The following is a 21,470-nucleotide window of genomic DNA, read 5'->3' as shown; positions in this document are numbered from 1 at the left end:
AGTCACCAATATATGATTGGTGCAATTAATGCACTTGTCAGCCTGTATTATCGATACATTAAAAATTCATTATTCATTATTCAAATTCATTATTATTAAAAAGTAATATTGTTGAATTGTAACACTAACAATGTGATTCACCAGCCCCATTTCACTGTGTTCTTCTTGAGGTCTTTGTGCATTACGCTTACAGGATTTGTACCTGTTCAGGTAATCATCACATTACACTGAAAAAATTCTCATATAAGCAAGCAGTTGGGGATACTTCCTAGAAAACTCCTTTGGCTCTGTACAGCTAAGTGACACCAATCTGTTTTTTAAAAATCTGCAAGAAAAGTCTTATGTTGATTGAATACTATACTTTGGGACATTTTTGGAGACTGAGAAAATACATTTGTCTTTTCTTAAAATCTGAGAGCTAATATTATTATCAAGGGCTTTCTGCTTCTATTTCCTAGTTCTATCATTAATGGCTTTTAAGCATTTTTAAAAAAGATTCATGTTCATTTTCAGTAGGAATGGTATTGATTTGTTTTGACTTTATTCTTTAACTGGTATTTTAGTTATTACAATATTTGTTGCTTTGGTTTTAATTATATGAGATGATAGATAGATAGATAGATAGATAGATAGATAGATAGATAGATAGATAGATAGATAGATTGGTGATAAGTAGATAATGCTTTTATTTAAGTGCTTATAGCCAGCATAATATAGTGGTTAAGGTGCTGAACTTAGAGTAGGGAAGTCCAGATTCTGGTCCTCCCCAGGCACAGAAGACAGCTAAGTGATCTTGGGCTACTCTGAAGCCTAATTACAGTAGTTTCAGTCTCTGCAATAAGCCAGTTGTTAAACAAAGTTTTGTGGTAAAGGACAAGGCAAGTGTGATGCCAAAGTCAGAAAAAAATGCTAAGAAAAATAACTTTTTAAATAAATATTTTCAAACCTTTTCATATATATTACAGATGTGCAGATTTGAAAACAAAAAGATGATTTGGAGCCTGCGAGGCCATAAACAGCATATTTCTAGAATTCCTTAAACCAAATATAAGATTTCCCACGATTGTGCAGCTGCTACAGAGGGATAATCATGGAATTAGGGGAAAAGATGCAGCATTTGTAGGCGTTATAGTTCAAAACATCTGGAACATATAGATGCCCACAGTACTTCTGATTTGTATGAAAACAAAATTAAGATTATTATTAATTTGATTAATGTCTTATTATAATGATAGTTATTGCTGCTACTACAGTACTATTACTTTTGTAGTACTTTTTAAAGCTGATATAAATGACATAAAACCTTTCTTTTTTTTTTCTTCTATACATTTTTTAAAAATTTTATAACATAAAAGTTTCATTTTTAGTTAAACAGTGTGTTGTCTGGGTACAGATATTTTTTTAAGAAACACGGTAATAAAGTGTTTACAACAGTATTCATTACATTGGTATAATAATAATAATAATAATAATAATAATAATAATAATAATAATAATAATAATAATAATAATAATAATAATAATATTTGCTTGTTCATTTTAAAAAACTTCCCTTGTATCATTAGTCCTTTTCTTATATCCACATGTTTCTAACTTCTGTTTTCATTAGTTAGCCATTGATAAAATAAGTCCCATGTCAAAAAGTATTCAGGTTCTTCCTTTTTCTTAATTGTAAGTGTAAGAGGACCTAATACTCCCAACCTTGCTTGCAGTTATACAAATACTTGCCTTTGTTAAGTCCCAATGAATTCTGTAGGACTTATTTCTGGGCAAAGAGGTGATGACATTTAAACTTTAGAATAACAGAGTTGGAAGGGACCTTGGAGGTCTTCTAGTCCAACCCCCTGCTCAGGCAGGAAACCCTATACCGTTTCAGACAAATGGTTGTCCAATCTCTTCTTAATTGGTAATGTTTCTTTTTCTTCCTATATAGGAAAAAATTCCTATATTATTGGGCATTTACCTAATAGCTATTGTTATATGTGTGCATTAAGTAAGAAAGCTTTTTAAAACTTTAATGAAAATGTAGAAGCATGCGGTGAAAGTTACTGTTTCTACTAATCTATACATCAGAATAAAGTAAGCTTTTTTTTTAAAAGGACTCTGCCTAGTGTTTTTTTCATGGCTGTTATTTACACACTTCTGTTTTCCAAGAGCATATGGAAGACTACAAGCTTTACAATTCACTCATAATTGCATGTCCTGTCCAAAATGGACTGGTTGTATTGTTCCTTTCATATAAGAAGAACCAAGACTATGATATAGGGACTCCTTTTAGCCAAGCCAAAAGGTTTGCATAAACCAAAATTGGCTTTAAATTGCCCTCCCATTCATACAGTGATGCACAGGCAGCTTTTATGTGTTGTTTTGCAAAATGCTTTTATGGCTCCCCTAGGTTTAAAATGCAAATTGTGGTGTGGAAAGCTGCTGTTAGAAGTGGGGTAATAAAATAAAATCCTCCTAAGGGAGCAAAATCAAGTTTACAAAAAGGGTGCATATTTTCTTTATGCAATCATACATACTCAAAGATACAACCATATGGAGAAAGACTAACATTGTTTTATAAAGAATCAGCAGCAGCCATTTTGTAATGCTGTGGTTTTTTTAAAAGGAGCTATAAATGCTATTTCCACTATGTAATCAGTGGGTCCAGACTTAATGTTTTACTGTTTAGTAAGTAGAATGTCTGGGTAAACAATTGTACATTTTAAAAAAAACTCACTGTAACCACCCCTTAATATCACAGTTCCCTGGATTGCAACAGATCAAAATCTATAGATCTCTTCCAATCCTGTTGCAGTGACAAAAACACAAGCTTGGTTCACTAATAAATCTTTTTACCTAAGGAATATTTTCCTGTGATAGAATGTGAAAATTAGAACCATATGAAAGGCCATCCAAATTTGACACAACCATGTCATTTCTATATTCACATATGTATGATAATGTCACAACTTACCACGGGTGGGAAATTCCATACAAAAATCCAAAAAAACGCTTAATTATCATTCTCAAAATGGGTGGGGTATTGTGTTACAGGACAATAATGGAAAGCAGGAGGACTCCAGTGAATTCTAAGCAGTGAAAGCTGGTTGTGGAATTTCCCCATAATGGCAATTTACTAATCAAAGCTGTGATTATAAGGTCAGTTTAGTTTATATAGTCTCTGCTGTAACTTAGAAGTTGATCCTAAATTCAAGAGCTGATTACCTCCAACGTGTGCAGTTTCCTAAACAGATCTCTTTGTGCTGCTATAGAATTACGGTAATACTCATCAGGCCTGCTGCCTGGGGTAAGTGTGTTTATGTATGTGTGTGTTTATGTGTGCACACATGCACACACACATATATACACATACATACAGATACATACACATATATACAAATATATACAGATACATATAATTGAGCCCAAAATTTCTGTTGCTAAGTGAGATAGTTAAGTAAATTTCCCCCCATTTTACAACCTTTCTGGCCAAAGTGGGTAAATGAATCATTGCAGTTGTTAAGTTAGTAACATAGTTGTTAAGTGAATCTGGCTTCCCCATTGACTTTGTTTGTCAGAAGGTTGCAAAAGGTTATCACATGACCCAGGACACTGCAACCATCATAAATATGAATCAGTTGCAAATGTCTGATTTTTTTATCACACAACCATGGAGATGCTGAAATGGTCGTGAAATGTGGAAAATGGTCATAAGTCACTTTTTTCAATGCCATCGTAACTTCGAACAGTCATTAAATAAACTGTTGTAAGTTCAGAACTACCTGTATACATCCTCAGAGACAGCTGTGCCCTAATCACCTCCAGATTGCATTGTTGCAATGCGCTCTACATGGGGTTGCCCTTGAAGAATATTTGAAAGCTTCAGCTGGATATTTATCTTTTAATGTGGATTTTTTATAACTCTATATCTTAGATATAAAAAAACAAATATAAATATAAATATAAAAACAAATATATAAACCCAAAGCAGAGAGAAGAATAGCCTCCTCAGCAATGGAGCCATTGAAGCGTATCTTCAGTTCTCTGGGAACCCCAGACCTAATAACAATAACCTGGTCTTGAGGGACTTCTGGAATATCAAAATCTAATCTAATATAATCTCAGGGGGAAAGAAAGTTTCATTAGGTGGGCAGCACAGCAGAGACTGCACGTCTCCTGGGACCTATAGATTTCTAGTTGATGGTACCTGGAGCATGCCTTCACAACCATCTCTAATGGGATGGGCTGATGTAACGAGGGAGGGGGGAGGGGAGGAAGTCCCTCAAATAGCCCAGTTCCATGCCATGAAGGGATTTACAAGTTAAAACCAACACCTTGAATTGGACCCAGAAGCAAAATGGCTTTTTATATTTGTTGATTTGTTTGTTTGTTGAACGTCATAAAGAGTCGCAGCTGTATAAATTGATGGATGGATATGCAAAAACAGTATAGAATAGGTACATTGCTAGCATTAAACATACTTAAGGTATTGATCTCATTGGGGACAAATCCTCCAAATATCCTATTTAAAACAATGGAGCTCTCCATTCCTTTTTTCTTCTATTTTTCCTATTCATTTTTTAAAGTATATTTTCATTATATTAAAAAATTCTAATGGAAATATTTTTTTAAAAAAAAGCAGTGGAGTTCTCCCTACCCCTTGCCAAAAAAATTAACCATAATTGACTTGGTATGGCGTCCCATGTAGCAGTGTTCCTTTCTGTCCCTTCCATCTTCCCTCCAATCTCTTCATCTTCATTTTTCTTCATCTTGGCCTTCCAAACCACAATTCATCCCCAGCCAAATCCACAGTATGGTTGCCTCATAGTTTCTTATGCTGCATATTGGTCAAGCTACCAACTGGCACAATATCTTTTCTGTTTTATCTACTTCAAAAAGATAAACTAATTCCCTAGCCTGCTAGTTCATTTCTTCTTTCCCTTGTCTCCCTCACCACATCCAAAGCTGATTGTGTATATATATCACATAGTTACCTTGTGGTAAGATTGGCAGCCAATTAATTAATTAATTTCTGAATTAACTCTCTGCCTCTTCACCCAAGCTAACTTTTTGTCCCTTCATCCTATCCCTCTTCACACTGCATGGTCTTTAAATTATAACCGGGACAACAAGAAGTCGAAGGAGAGCTTCTGTCCAAGATCTGTGGCTGTGACCACCATGGTCACATCCTGCTAATTTTAACTTTAACTTTAACCTTGAACACTTTTCTGTAACTACTAGTTGCATTTGTGTTTACTCTTGATTGCAGAGTTCTATGAGCACACACTAATGAACAAAATTACTATAAGTGCCGTTTTCAAACAGATGAAACAAAACTACTGTAGTTATGTATCTTTTGAGGATAATGTTGCAATTGTTGCTTGAAATGAGAGGCTTTATTAAAGCATTTTCTGAATATGCAAACTAAATAAATAAGAAATACAAAGTCCAACAGGATTTATGTTTACTAAGAGACACTGCAGGGAAAAGTTGATTACTTTATTAGTTAAACAGTTTGTAAAATATACTTGCACTTCAACAAAGATTGACAATTTTAAAAAATTAATCCTGATCAGTGATATTATTCATATCCTGATGCAAAAGATGGTTTATTAGAATTAGATTCTCTTGAAATCAGTAAGATAGATTTAGAATTTACATACTTAAGATTTTCTGTACATTAAAACCTAGATGTGTTATAAAATGAACCCATTACAAGAAATTAACTTGCAAAATACATGTAGCACTATTACTTTAAATAACTATGTTTAATACTCTATCACATAATGTTAACATCTCAGAAAGAATCTGCATTTAGAGTTACTGCTGTGCTAAGTATCCAAAACTACAAAGATTATTCTTCAAGTCTCCACAGTTCCCTGCTTGTCAGTAATAAGCACATACATTTCTTGTGCTGTTATAAATGCGTTTGAAAACAAGGAGTATTCTTAAGCCTTTTTATCGTTTGAAAAGCATGAAACTAATGGATTCTAATTTCTATAGACACAAAAAACACAAGAATAGCTTCCAAAAGCCCTAGGAAGCAAGGGATTTAGTGGCAGATTTTGCTAATGTTTGTTTTTTGTAGAAACCTGTATTGTCTTGATCAGTATGTGCCCTGCCTCAACCTAATTTGCATTTAGCACATTTGATGCCCAGTGATTGAATGCAGCCATAAAATTTAAATATGGCCTTCTAAATTGTGTCTGTGTGTCACATCGAGTGTTCTTATAGGCTAGTTAAATTGATTTGTATTGAGAATATAATGCAGCTGCAGGCCAGTGATAAAACTGAGCCTGCATGAGGTTCATAGAGAAGATATGTGAAAGTAAACTGCTCTGAACAGCAGAGGAGGTCCCACTTGGCTCACCAATCTTGCCTAGGCCTCAGATGTCTCATCTTCTCTCCATTTGAACCCCTTATGAATTATTCTTCTTTGCTATTTGGAAAGGTCACAGGTCAGCTAGCTCCAAATCCCTAGGTTTTTCCGGCCAAAGATGAATCTCATAAATAATGAAGCATGGCTGCCTCCTTCTCAGTATATAACCTGAGCTGGGAGATAAGAATGCTAGAGCACTGCTTGTAAGTGTTCAAAATAAATTCTGATCTTGAGCAGAGAGTACATTTGTTCACAATTTGAGCCAATATCTACTTCCCAATTGTATGGTATATATTTCGAAGATGAAAACCATCTTCGGGCAGAATGATAAATTACAATAGCAGCGCTAAAAAAACACAGTCTGTCTTAATGATTTCCCAATATAAAAGGAAGTAGGCATATGTAACTGACTCTTGGTCAATAGAAAACAAGAAACATGCTCCAAATTTCACACCTATCAGACTGTAGAAGACCATTGGAAGAGTAAAGATAAGAAGCATACAGATTATATTTAAAACAAAGAAGCCAAAGGCAAAGGTTTAGTTTTATGTCTGTGCATTGGAGACTAGGAGAAATCAATCCAAATCCTCTTTGGTTTTTGACTTGGACAGAGTCAATTAATTCTCTCTTCCAAAGAAATATTGTTTTGTGAATAATGGTAGTTATACTCATAACATATCATCAGAGTTCAAATTACTTTTTGTATCAAATTCACCTGGCTCCCTCCCAACCAACCCAGAATGTTGGTTTGAGTTGATTTAGCCCTACTGAGACAAAGCACCAAGGTCATATAATCACATACATTGAGGTGGAAATGTACATATATCCATAATATAAGCATGGCTCTGTGTTTAATTTAAAAAAACCCTGAACATGCACTATTCCACATATGTTATGCAACCTGCACATTTTTGTGTTTGTTTTTGAAAAGTTACCAAAAAATTTTTTTTAAGTCACTCAGAAAACTGATAGGTGTGAAGATCTCTCATATGGCAGAAAACTTGTTTAGGATTTGGGGGGGGGAGGGATAATTTTCCATTACTGCACTTTTAAGAATTAGTGTTGGGCAGCTGTGTCTATATTTATGATCAACCAAGGTCACCAATATGTTCTGTGAATACATCCCTTGAGATTATGAGTCTAATGGAAATGTTTTGAATCAGTTTAAAATTTTCACTACTGCCTGCAATAACATTATCCTTGAAACACTTAAAAAGAAGTCTGGAAATTAACAAATACGTTCATCCTGGTCATTCACACAATTCCATAAGGGAAGAATATTGTTATTCTTCAAGCTTCAGGGTGCATTCCGGAGTATGCCTACAAGAACATAAGAAACCTTTAAATGAATATCCTTTCACAAAGGCACCTATTAAATTGCTTCATCTTTCAGAACTTCAGAATTTTTTTGTGGGTGAAAGATAGAATTGGAGGTTGTTTGAGCCATTCATAAAGTTCTGTGTTTGATGCAGTTGATTTCACATTAAAAAACTTGTATCTAAAATCATCTTGACACCCTCAAATCAGGGGTGAAATCCAGCAGGTTCTGGAGAACCGGTAGTGGAAATTTTGAGTAGTTTGGAGAACCGGCAAATACCTCTGGCTGGTCACAGAGTACAGTGGGAATGGAGATTTTGCAATATCCTTTCCCCTGGAGTGGGGAGGGATGGGGATTTTGCAGTATCCTTCCCTTGGAGTGGGATGGGAATAGAGATTTTGCAGTATTCTTCCCCTGCCACACCCACCAAGCCACACCATGCCCACCAAGCCATGCCCACAGAACCGGTAGTAAAAAAATTTGGATTTCACCACTGCCTCAAATGATAACTTTCTGCATTCCTAAATTGAAACTCTTAGTCACAATCAGAAATATGAAGAAGAGTTGTAAAGAGTTGTAAATATGAAGAAGTATAGTAGTTATAAGGAGCTACCCAGTTTAGTTCTCTACTAGTCTGTGCAACTGAGTGGACCTAGAAGAATAATGTCTGCATTTATATTTTGTGTTGTTTAAATGGCTTTTTAATTAAAATGGACACACTGTTTTTCTGTATCAGAACCACTGATTATAGAATAGAAATTTTACACCAATATTGCGGGGGGGAAATACAAACCTGTGCAAATTTATTCTTAGTTTTCTTTTACTGTAGAAGAAGCCATGTTGAATTAAGTCATATTTGCTATCAAGTAACATAATAATTATTTGTGAAATCATATTGTACCTTTCTTGCTCATCTGATATGAAAGTCAGTGTAAATCCTTTCTCTTGCCAAGGACAAGTGACAAGTGAAAAGTTGATTCATACAAGTTCTGCAGTTTGGGTCCTCCTTGGTATGGTGTTTCATTAAACAGATGCTCTGCGTTACTACTGAATGATCTTAATATTCCCAACCAGCTACACAGAAACAACTGAGCCGTAGTTTATTTTTTAGCCTCTCACACTGCCTGGTCTAGGCAAGAGTTAGAAATACCACAGATGTTTTTGTAATTTATGGCTTAGATAAATCTATAGCAAGAATTGATGTTTATCACCTCCTGCAATAGAGAAATAGCTTGTGTGCGCCCATCTGCAGCTGTAATTATATTTTATCAGTGTGTGGAAGGGTGTTTATTAATATATTGCACCACTAGCGGAAAAGCTGTGTTCTGGAGTCATTGGATGCCCTAACTCCCACTTTGTTAATTAACATTTGATGAGAATGCTTTATCTCGGGTGCAGCGCTTTCTTGCCAATAGTTGATCCAGTGCAAATATAATTTCTGTGCTTTGGCATTATTCCTAAGAACATTAAGGAACTGCATGACCCATTGGTTAGTCAATGAATTTGACAGAAATGAGTAGTATGAGTCTCAAAGACTATTAGTCAATTTTCTAGCTGAGATATTGCCACAGGATTACATATTATTAAGGTCTATGGGTGGATTTTAAGTTTATTGCTCTTACTTTAAAGATAAAATCTCAATATGCAATGAAGACATGAAAGACCTTATTATTTTCATTAATAAATATGGTATTACTGCAATACACAATATTCAATATTCAGGGAAACACTTTCACATTTGTTCCAAATTTAGATAACACAATTTTTATCCAGTATCCAATAAAAGAGCATATTTGCATTTAAACTTGTTGTAATGTTGGTCTGTACGGTATTTTGTTATAGGTTACATGACTTCCATTTATCTTGAAAATGCAAGTAGAGGCTAAAAAAAACCTGATAAACCTGTTTAGCGGTTACAATTGTGGTAAGAACCCCCCGACACTCTGGAACTGTAAAAAACAAAATTCAGGCATAAAATAGAAATTGTTATGATTGTGCGCTCTCCCTCTCTCCCTCTCTCTCTCTCCCTCTCTCTCTCCCTCTCTCTCTCTCTCTCTCTCTCTCTCTCTCTCTGTGTGTGTGTGTGTGTGTGTGTGTGTGTGTGTTTGCATATGCACAGAAAATCAATTTGCACTGTCAGAACTTAGTTGAATATCTGTCTTCAGACACCAGAAAAGCCCACACAGGGAGCAGCACAATAGAGAAAAGACCTCCTATCAGTGTTAACTTTATTACTTCTCCACCCCAAAGAGAACAACAGATAGCAAAATATATACCACACACTTAGGGTATTGTCTAAACCACATTGTCTTTTTTTTTAATGCCTTCAAGTCAATTTTGAGTCCTACTGACTGCCTAGAGTAGTTAATAGAATTCTCAGAAATTATTTACTCTTGCTTTCCTCCTTGGCCTGAGCGTGACTGGCCCTCAATCACCCAGCTGACACTGTACCAAAAGCAGAACTAAGACTCCCAATTTTTCAACTTCTACCCACGACATCAAACTGGTTCTGGTTTTGGGGGGGAAGGGAGAAGAATGTTGCATTTATTGTGTTGATCCTTTGTCTTTAATGCCAGAAATGGAAAAAGGAGTCAAAAAAGTCCTTATTGTCTTGTTTGTAGTAGACAATTCCATTCCACCAAATGTTGCCTTTGAATTCATGATTTTAAACTTGTCAATTTATTTGCCTCCCATTGCCTTCAGTAATTGTGATAAAATGTAGTCTTTCCAATAAATGGTTCTCTGTACAGATAAAAATGTCTTGTTATCTATCTGTCTTCCTAATCTATCCTCAATATCAGGTCCATAGGACAGTGTCACCATTATTGGTTGAATATCGAGCAACCATTATATTTGAAATGGCTCTAAGATGTTTTCCTTGTTCCTTATCTCCTGTAGTAGAAGTGAGGTAAAGATGTGGTCTGTATTAATAAAAATATGGCTATAAAAAAGGTGACAAAAGAGAAAGTATTTGGCAGTAGGAATTAAGTAAAAGCAACTGATGACATTGGAAAATGTCCAAAGGAAAGGAAGGGAAGGGAAGGGAAGGGAAGGGAAGGGAAGGAAAATATTAATTAGCATGTATATAACAACTGGAAGTAGCAGGAAAATAATAAAAGGCAACAGATACCCTTCCTCTTGCATTTCTCCTCTGCCCCAATATCTTTTTTTTTTTTTTTTTAATTTGATTTATATGCCGCCCTTCTCCGGAGACTCAGGGCGGCTTACAATGCTTTAAGCAATAGCCTTCATTCTTTTGTATATTTTATACAAAGTCAGCTTATTGCCCCCACAAACTGGGTCCTCATTTCACCTACCTTAGAAAGGATGGAAGGCTGAGTCAACCTTGAGCCTTGGAGAGATTCGAACCAGCAGAAATTGCAGGCAGCTGTGTTAATAACAGGGTGCACTAAACCCTTGTACTATCAAGGCTTTTGGGTCCTTCCATTTGATATTCATAATCCTAAACACATTTACAGCACTGCAGTCTGAAGTAATTTTCCATTTAGTTTGTATTTCCATTTAGTTTGTGTTTTGATTTTCATTTGTTTCTTTTTCTTGGAGACAGATGCATAAATAAATGATCATATCCCCCTTATATAGTTTAGTTAAAAACTAAATCAGATGTTTGACTCATTAACAAAATAGAATAAGAATTTGTTATTTTACTTTTTCTGGATTCCATGATTTGTTTTCTTTAAATTCACGCTTTCCTAAACAAATATGTCAATATGCTGGGAAGCAAAGAATCTGTTAACAGATTACTATGTTCATAGATCAATGAAATGTAATTTTCTGAAGATTATTGGTCCTTAAATCAAAATGCCATCTTGCAAGCATCCTTTAATGGTCTAAACTGTTTTAATAACAGTTTCCTGAAGTAAACAAAATATAAGTTTATATATGATGCTTAGCAAAGCCAAACCCCAAACAACCTAATTTATGCAAAACATCTTTTTACAAGTGATTAAGTTTTAACTCTTCAATTGTGATATTTGAAAACAGGCATAATTAAATAGGCAAGATTTGCACAAGTGATAATATATTTGTGCAAAATTATTTTCAAGCACACATTACACTATTTATCATTGTAAAAGCTAACCAGAGTAGGTATCATACAGATATGGTGTGTCTTGCCTTGAGTCTCAAGATTAGATGGAAAGTAAATGTAAATTAATTGCAAATATATCAGCACTTCCCTCTGGAAATCAAACCAGTGGTCCTGTGTATCCAGATAGCTTTCTTTCTATCATATAAAATATAATGTTCCATGTGAAAAATAATGTTATTTATTATCCATATTAAGAAACTGAGGCATATCTTCTATTGAGATATCTGCCAATTTGGATGAGATATTATCAATACATAGAGGGTATTATCGGCGTCTTTCTTGGTAAAGCTGTGAGAAGCATTGGGTTAAATCTGGCAAAATAGAGTTGCTGTGTATATAGAAATAAATTTGTTGATGGCCTCCATATTCATCCTGAGTGGATAATCCTTGAAGGGGATTGTCCAAAACCTAAGGATTCTCCTTGACTGTTAACTACTTTAGGAACAGCAGGTGGATCCTATGACCAGGAGATCCTTTGCCAGTTTCAGTTGATGTGCCATTGCAGTTCCCCTTGGAGGAAGAGAGATTAGCAATGATGGCTCATGTTCCAGTTGCCTTTAGATTAAATTATAGTAATATATTGTATATAGGCCTGTTTTTGTAGTCTGTCCAGACAGTGCAGAGTTTGCAATGTTAGTATGATATAAATATTGAAAAATAAATGTCCCAAAAAATCATCTGAGTTTAACATTCATGATATAGGAACTTCATCTGGGTATCCATGATTTACAAAGTCTGTTTTGTTCAATTCACTGCACATTTTGGGGAAAACATGTTATTAATGAATACAGATCTACATGTGGAAAATATTATATCATTTTCACCAACCTGATAAACTCCAAATGTATCAAGACTCAGCTTGACTTGGCAATTTTAGGAGTACTGATCCAAAGAACCATATTAGGGGATTGTTTAGATCAGTTGCATATAGGATGTCAGCATTTCACGCTGCACTTACTCCAATGCTTCAAAACCTTACATAGGGACTGATTCTGGCCTGGATATTTTTTTGACTGATCTGAACAATAGAGACAGCCAATCAGATATTTTTATGACTCAAATGACTTATTTGTCTGCATTTTTACTGTGTTCTGCGATTTAATTGGGGGAAGGGAGATTCCAATATATTTTAAGTCCAATATATTTCTTCTTTCCAACCTTTATCTGTAGAGCATTACTCTCGTGTATATCCATACTGTTCAGAAGGACAATTCCTTAGAAAACCAGGTATCCAATATCAACACTAAAAACTGGTCCTTCTGCACTATAGCCCCTGTACCAGTCCCTGGTGCTACAGTTAGCTAAGTAAATGTCTGATAGATGCTTTAAGATTAAGAGACAGTGAATTGGAAAGAAGCATTAAAATTAGTCACACTTCACAGCTTATGAAATGCATCTTAACTTGGGGATTTGTAAAATCCCACAAGATGACATAAAGAAGAAGAAGGATTTATGAATATATTTCACTTCAGGAGTCTTTATAAGTGAATAAATGAATCCATCCATTTGTTGGCAAACCTTGGAAACTAAAATCATTGGTCCAAATTCCATCAAATGAAAGAGAATGAAATGCACAATCTCTTAAAATGCACAGACAGGGAATAGCCAGGAAAGCTTTTAACATTTCTTTTCTTGAATATATTCTTTCAAAAAGGGCAAAATTTACTCCTTTCCAAACAACTTTTTTACTGTTAGAAAGTAGAGAAGGCATAAGTATTTTTATTTTTTTAAATATGTTTCATTAGTAGTAGATCTGGTTTCCCTTTTGACACTGAAATATGAGCTGAGAATAAAGAACATAATAATAAACTGAGTTACAATGAAAATAGTTATTATTTTAGTGCTTTGTAGTTCACATCTGATTGCTGAAGAGATTTCTGGCTGATTATAAAAAGTAATATACAAAATAACCTTTGGAGCAATTGACAACCAACTTGTTTTTTAACATACAGTACATATCAAGTATTAGTGCACAAGAAGTTAATAAGAAAATGAAATTAAAAGCGAATAATGGCCCTTATCAAATTAAGCATAGTATAATCTGAGGGATGGACAGACCAATCTTGTTTTAGGCTGAAAAAAATACTGATTTTTCTGATTTTTTTTTTTTTACAGTGGAACTTTGGCCATTGGTGATTCTTCTGCAAAAAATACATTGTTAGAATGCATAAAGCTAAAGAACCTATCTTAAGGAAAATAAAGGATGCTAATAAGTGAAATAAATAAAGAAACACATTGAAGGTCATACAATTGAGTTAAAAAATGAGTGTGAAATGGGCATTCCTTTCATTTTTCTCCACTTCTGTTGCTTCTAGGATTCTACTTTAGCTGGATCCGCAACCATGGCTGGACCCAGAACCAGTGCAATTGTGGGAGATCAAGGAACACCATCAAAGGTCCAACTACCACTCAATATGTAAGTAGACGTTTTGCTCTGAGGAGCAATGTATCATTTTGGCTTTATTATTTTGGAGTTTGAAAATGTCAGCAGAACCCCTCCTCATGGTTATCACTGGTTTGGGTGAATCAGCCTTTTGTCAAAATTGAAAAGTGATGAGTGAAAGTCCAGGTCACTTGTATCCACAGGTTCACACAAATTTTAATTTCCAAGTTAGTTGTTTTTTTTTTCTCCCCACATTTTTTATTATTAACATATATATAAAAAAAGAAATTAACATACATAACATACATGAATCATAATATATAATATATAACAATATACAGAATACAAACAATCAACAAGTGCTCCCCCACCCCTCGGGATCATTCCTGCTTCCAGAATCTTAAAGCTTCTTCTGGTGGTGGTATCCCTCTTCCTCCAGAAAACACATATATTAGGAACTGTTTCCAGATTCCATTGAAATCGTTTACCTTCATTATGCCCCTCCTTACTTTAATATTGCAAGTCAATTTATCATTTATGGCAATATCCCATACCTCCTTATACCATTCTTTCAAATTATAAACACCTTGTATCTTCCAGTTCCGAGAAATCATTAGCCTTGCTGCGGTCAACAAATTTATTATCAATTCTTTAGTCTCTTTTTTACATTTTATATCTTCCAATAGTGAGAGTAATGCTACCTTTGGTGCCTCTTCTATCTTTATTCCTACAATTTCTTCTATCTCCTTAAACACCATCTTCCACAATTTTTGCACAAATTTACAATCCCACCACATATGTAAATACGTTCCTTTTTCCGCACAACCTCTCCAACAGTTATCTGAATAGTGCTGATTCATATTGCTTAATCTAACCGGAGTTAAGTACCACCTCCATACCATTTTGTAGTAATTCTCTTTTATTCCCCTCTCCTCTTCCTCCAACAATATTTTATAGATTCCGCTCATTAAGCCTTTTATCCCTTTATTTTCTTCCTTTACAGTTTGATTTTTTTCAATTAATTCCTCAAACCTCGTTAACTCTCTACACTCTCCATTTTCTCTTATCCAATTTTTAGTCCATTGTTCCACTTGGCTATAATTTAACCAAGACCACCGTTTTCCTCCTAGAACCTCTTCCAATTCCCCACGTGTCCTCATTCCTCCTAACCATTCCCTTAATTTCATTTTATTTTTCTCTTTTAAAATTTAATTCACTTTATTCTTCAAATTCCCAAGTTAGTTGTCATAGTTCTGTGAAGGATTACTTGGCAGGTATTGTTCCTATCAAATAGAGAAAATCATTAATATCATAAATAAGTGGTTCTCGACCTTTTCTTTACCACGGACCCCCTTTAAATATGTTTTGTGGCCACAGACCACCAAGACTTAACTCAAGATTTAAATAATTTCTTCAAGCCTTTGTGGACCCCCGTGACAACATCACAGCCAGTCCACAAGGGTCCACGCCACGGACCACAAGTTGAGAACCACTAACATAAATTATATTAAACCATTTATGAAACAATATTCCTATACAATTTAGTATCTGAAATTATATTCCATTAGGAAGAGCTGTTCATAAAATAAAATTCTTCCAGGTATATATTTAGTGCAGCAAATGATGTTACAGCATTAGCATGGAACGTGTAAAAATTTTGGTTTCAGTGAAAGATACTAAAAATAGAATGATTAAATATTTATCGAAATTAAATACACAGGGGGAAAAAAAACAACAAGCACAAGCTCAGTTTTCTTTTCCTTGGATCTAGCACTTTTCCTATCAGCTGGAATATTCTCTGAAAAAACATTCTGGTTAGTTTGGGAGATTAGGAAATGGTAAGTGTCCTTCATCCATTTCTCCATTACCTTTCTTTGCTTCTTTGTCTATGTGCTTCCTATCTCGTCTAACTTTATTTTATCCATTATATAATCTCAGCATTTGAACTTCCATCCAAGACATCTAAGGTGGTGTCTTTGCTGCATTTAAAGAGAGAAAGAGGACGTACATTTTTTTGTGCTACAATGTCCAAAGTGATTGAAAATGTTTAGTGACATATAATAGTGAGGTTAACTACGCAAGGAGTGCAGGAAAACTAAAACTAATATTAGAACAAATAGCTGGTACAAACTGCATTATAGGTGGTTCTCATTTAACAACTACATTAGGTTTATTTAATGTGGTTAATAACTAGCAACTAGGTCATTAAGCAAAGCAGTCACAAAATGATATTGTGACAACTTGTGATCTTATTCCAGCTTTCTTTGCAGACATATAAAGGATTGGTCACTTTGGGTTACTTTTTCATCATTGTAAGCACAAATCCTCACTAAACAAGACAGTCACTAAACAAGCACTACCTATATACATAACATCTACCATGAGTACTTAATTATGTATGTTTAATTAACTCGCTCTATCTTTGTTTTTTCTGTAAATTGTCTACAATATTCCACTTGACAAATTGTGGAATTTTTTAATATGCTAAGGAAAAGGGAAATAAGCACTTTTGTGCTCTTAAGCACTAGAAAACCAGACTTCACTTCAAAGGTGTACCACAAACTCATAACAGGCCTACAATGATGACATCAATCAAAGTACTGTGAATTTGACGTTTTAAAATCAATCACAGTTGAGGCCCTCTAGCCTAAAATTAAAGCTAGAATACAATTCTACCTGGTAACTATTAGTGCTGAACAGTGTAGACTGAAACGTAACTCATAATATCCAGACATCCAGCATCACAAAAAGCCCCAAGTTCAATAATGTTTTCTAATGCCACTGAGTAGTCAAAGATAGCTGAGGGTTTTACATTTTGTTCCAAGTGGCTAGTACTGATTGCACTAAAACCAGAGAACGCGCTCATGCTAATTAACATAGTTCACTGCACATACACTGCCAAAACATAATGTGACAATAATTCCTCAAGCCTCTTGTGAAAAATATACATTAATTATTTGATCAGGATGCTGCCTACTGGAAGCATTTGATAAATCAAGCCAAAGAGTGCCTCAAGGAATTGTTAAAAGATATGAGCAATCTAATAATTATTGCTGTTTATTTTCTGCTTGCAGTGAGAATGCTTACTGCATACAGGGACAAAATAAAAAAATCAAGCAACATTTATTTTTCAACTTATATTTTCTATAAAGCAGAAAACATTAAGGACTCATGTGTATTGGTTACAATCTGTATTCAATCTGAATAATGTGGTTTAGTGTTTTTTTTGAGATGCTATGTGGAGGATATTCCAGTTTTACACCTTCCAGAAATTACAAAAAAAAAAAAAAATCACATGTAATTTAGCAAAGCCAGTATAGCTTTATATATAGTATACTTTATTAGGGGTATGCGCACAATAGAATATGCAGTATATTTGTTTTGAACTTGAAGCAAACCTTCATGTCGCAGAGCTTCTGCCAAACCATTTTGAATTGGCAGATTTTTGGTTGTTCTGAGTTTTGGCTGAAATAAAAATCTGGAAGAATCCTGGCAAGTGATTTTATGGGACAAAGAAGGCAAAGCTGTTACATGTCATCCTTGCTCTTCTCCATGGCCAGAGTTATCCAAGTACAGTGTAACCCGTTATCAGTCTATCTGTGCCCAGACTTTTAAGTTCCTTTCCTTCAGGGTTTTCCCTCAACTTCAAGTCCCAATCTCCCAGAACAGCATATCCCATCAAACCATCCACTCTGATTTTCAAGGACTATCCCTCTGATATGTATAACAATAGGGAAATCTAAAAACTATAATTTTTTTTTTAAATGATTTCTGGTAATTTTAGAAATACTACTTTCATTTGTCCTTTAATTCAGCTGCCTATTTTTAAAGTGCAAAATATCTTAAAAATACATTACGTAGAATTACATGAATGTTGCGTCTTTTCTTCACCATGATTTGCTTTTCATTTTGATAATCGGTATCCAGCTAAATTTAGTTATGAGCATCCTATTTTTGAAATTTGTAGGCAAATTTCCAATTAATATTCTAGTGCTGTCAATGTGTTAAGTATCTTATAGCTGTCTGGATGGAATTTTCCCTTTTATTTTCCCATATTCTTTTGCTGGTTAATAATTTCAGTTGCTCCCCACTGAATAAATAAATTAAGCAATAACAGGTATTTTATTTTAAAACAAAATATGGTTTACTTGCTATGCGCGTCTTCAGCTTTACCCTCTCACTATTTATATATTTATCATTTTTGACAGTTATTTGGCATTATATGCCTACAAACCTCAGAAGACAGATGAACTAGAACTACGTAAGGGCGAAATGTATCGTGTTATCGAGAAGTGTCAGGATGGCTGGTTCAAAGGGACGTCCTTGAGAAATGGCATGTGTGGCGTCTTTCCAGGCAATTATGTCACTCCTGTTTCCAGGTGAGAAGCGGTGTGGGAGATTTAGCAATCTGATGTCACCACTTCCAAAAGAAAGAAAATAAATCCCAAAAAGTGTCTTCTCTGAGTTTGCACTCAGATGTTTTTGTTTTTATTTTAATATATTATTTTCAATTCCATAATATTTTTATCATAATATCCTCACCAATGGTTATAAGAACTGTTTGTGATGCTGAAGGATTGTGCCTGATGTCACACTTGTACCTCCACAGTGATGTACATGTTCATCCTGTCTGTGATCTCAGACTGTTGTCTAGATACAGAGGTTGTTCATAGTTAGGCAGGGAAAGGCTCAGTGGTGGGTTGCCCCCAGTTCGCACCAGTTCTATAGAACCGGTAGCAAAACCGGTGGGAGAATCCGCCCACCGACCCCAACGTCATCAAAACGCTTCTGCGCATGCACAGAAGAACGTGCGGCTCCGCTGCGAACCGGTAGTAAAAGTAAGTAGAACCCATCCCTGGAAAGGCTATATATCTAAACTGCTGCATGTGGTAGAAATAACAAAAAGAAGTAGAAAATCTGAATGATTCAGTGATCAGCTAAAATGCCCATTTTTTTCTGCTTCCTACTTTTGGCATAATTCATGCTTTTTTTAAAAGAGATCAAATAAAAAAATTTTATGCAAGGACTAGCACAGCCTACATTTCTTTTCAACACCAGAAGTAAGGATTTCTGTTCAGCTTTTCTCTCTATAATAGAGCTAAGGTTGCATATTTTGTATAATACATATTACTTCTGTGGCTACTTTCTCATGAAACATAATGTGCTGTTCCACAAGTAGTCCTCAATTTATAACTGGTTGTTGAACAACATTTACGACAGCTATGGGTGTTTTACAGCCTGTAATCTATTCCCCAGCCATTGTAAATGGTCTCCCTGTTTCACTTGGCAACAAGTTTTGATGCTTCACAATGTTATGGCCAGTTTCTGGCAAAAAAAATAATCTATTCAAATGAATGGATTTGCACTTACAACCACTACTTTGGCTTAATAACCGTTGGAAAAAAGGTCATAAAATCACATGAGCCTCTCAAGTTATGACCATAATAACTTAGGACTGGATTTCCAATTCTAATAGCAGTCATAAGTTGAGAGTCATCTGTATCTAGCAGCTACTAAAAAGTTTGTCCTCTATTTTATTTGATAAGCACATCAACAGAAATTTCAAGAGATGCTGTGCCAAATACAGGTAGTCCTCAACTTACTGTACGATCACAACTGAACCCAAAATTTATGCTGCTAAGTGAGACATTTGCTAAGTGAATTTTGCCCCATTTTACGACTTTTGTTGCCTCCTTTGTTAAGCGAATCCCTGCAGCTCTTAAATTAGTAGCATGGTTGTTAAGTGAATCTGGCTTCCCCAGATTCCCCCATTGGCTTGTCAGAAGGTTGCAAAAGGGGATCCCATGACTTCGGGACAGTGCAACCGTCATAAATGTGAGTCAGCCGACAAGCATCCGAATGTAAATCACGTGACCATGAGGATGCTGCAATGGTCATGAGTGTGAAAAATGGCTGTAAGTCATTTTTTTTTAGTGCCATTTTAACTTTGAACGGTCATTAAGCAAACTGTTGTAAGTGGAGGACTACTTGTGATCGCATGATGAGGAAACATTGGTTTCAATATGTTGCCTTTGACTTCTTGCACAGAGCTCTTATTTTGGGCTTCCTTTTTCTCCAGGGTTCCTGCAGCAACTAACCAGCCCAGGAATTTAACAGGAGGCTCTCCAACAGCCAAAGGCTCCCCTCGAGATGCAGTCCCAGGAGCCCCAGTTCTTCCCAGTTCTGCTCCTGTCACCAGACCGGCGGTTCCAATCACAACCCCTCCCTCTCAGACCCAGTTGCCAGCAGGCTCCCCACAGATGAATAACTGTTTGAGATACTCTTCTCAGCACCCTGTGATTCAGCCTCGCAGCACTGTGCAAATGGGTAGGTATAATCGGCAGGAATCCTGTCCTCTGAATCACGCATCAGAGAAAAGGAGTCTCCGGAACCTTCTGTCTATTTAGGGCTTCTCTGCAAATTACTGGCTCTGTTCAAAACTGTATCAGTGATAGGAATTAGAGCTTTTTGCCTGTTGTTAGGGTTCCAAGTAATACACCCATAGCAAGCAAAACTCCAAGGCAGGTAGATTCCTCAGAGAATAGTTGGGTATATCATATTGGCCCAGTTCTGGTAAAAAGTGACTCTAAAGGTTCCAGTGGTTTTCACCTAATTAAAAGTAAAAGTTTTTTCCCTTTCCCAAACAATCAGTCACATGGTCCAATCACGGTGCTATCCGGTTGCCTGGTAACATTACTCCTCCTTTCTCTGACCAGGTGTGAGAATGTCCTTAGTTCCCAGGAGAAAGTATTTTGTTTTGGCAACAAAACCCCAGCTTTCTCTATTCCATCCCCCTATCCTTCATCTCCAGTGTGGCAACACTGAATCCTCAAAATGGCTTCAGTCATTTTGGATCACCGGATCACCCCAACGATGCCCTTGAAGTGATGTCCCGGTGCCTGGAGGCCGTACGGATCTGGATGGGGAGGAACAGGCTCAGGCTCAACCCATCCAAGACCGAGTGGCTGTGGTTTCCGACGTCCCGATATAGTCAGTTGACGCCATCTCTGACTATTGGGGGCGAATCACTGGCCCCCACGGAGAGGGCTCACAACTTGGGCATCCTCCTGGATTCACGGCTGTCTTTAGAAGAGCACTTGACGGCCGTGACCGGGAGGATTTTCTATCAGGTTCGCCTGATTCGCCAGTTGCGTCCCTTTCTGGATCGGGACTCGTTACGCACAGTCACTCATGCCCTCGTCACCTCCCGCCTGGACTATTGTAATGCTCTCTACATGGGGCTCCCCTTGAGGAGCACCCGGAGGCTCCAACTGGCGCAGAGTGCGGCCGCGCG

General features: G+C 36.0%; 1 protein-coding gene across 1 annotated transcript in view; it reads left to right on the top strand.

Annotated features, from left to right (window-relative positions):
* SH3RF3 (SH3 domain containing ring finger 3) overlaps positions 1 to 21,470 on the top strand; it is a 216,132-nt gene that overhangs the window by 167,388 nt on the left and 27,274 nt on the right. Inside the window, exons 5-7 of the mRNA XM_070943179.1 lie at positions 14,109 to 14,209; positions 18,385 to 18,555; positions 20,256 to 20,503. Coding sequence (XP_070799280.1) covers positions 14,109 to 14,209; positions 18,385 to 18,555; positions 20,256 to 20,503 — 520 coding nt within the window. The remainder of the gene's footprint in view (positions 1 to 14,108; positions 14,210 to 18,384; positions 18,556 to 20,255; positions 20,504 to 21,470) is intronic.

The sequence above is a fragment of the Pituophis catenifer genome, unplaced genomic scaffold, assembly GCF_029215685.1.
Source record: "Pituophis catenifer annectens isolate HBS135680 unplaced genomic scaffold, rPitCat1.0.hap2 SCAF_4, whole genome shotgun sequence".
NCBI lineage: Eukaryota > Metazoa > Chordata > Lepidosauria > Squamata > Colubridae > Pituophis > Pituophis catenifer.
The sequence above is the reverse complement of the archived record's forward strand: the minus strand, read 5'-3'. Positions and strand labels throughout refer to the sequence as shown.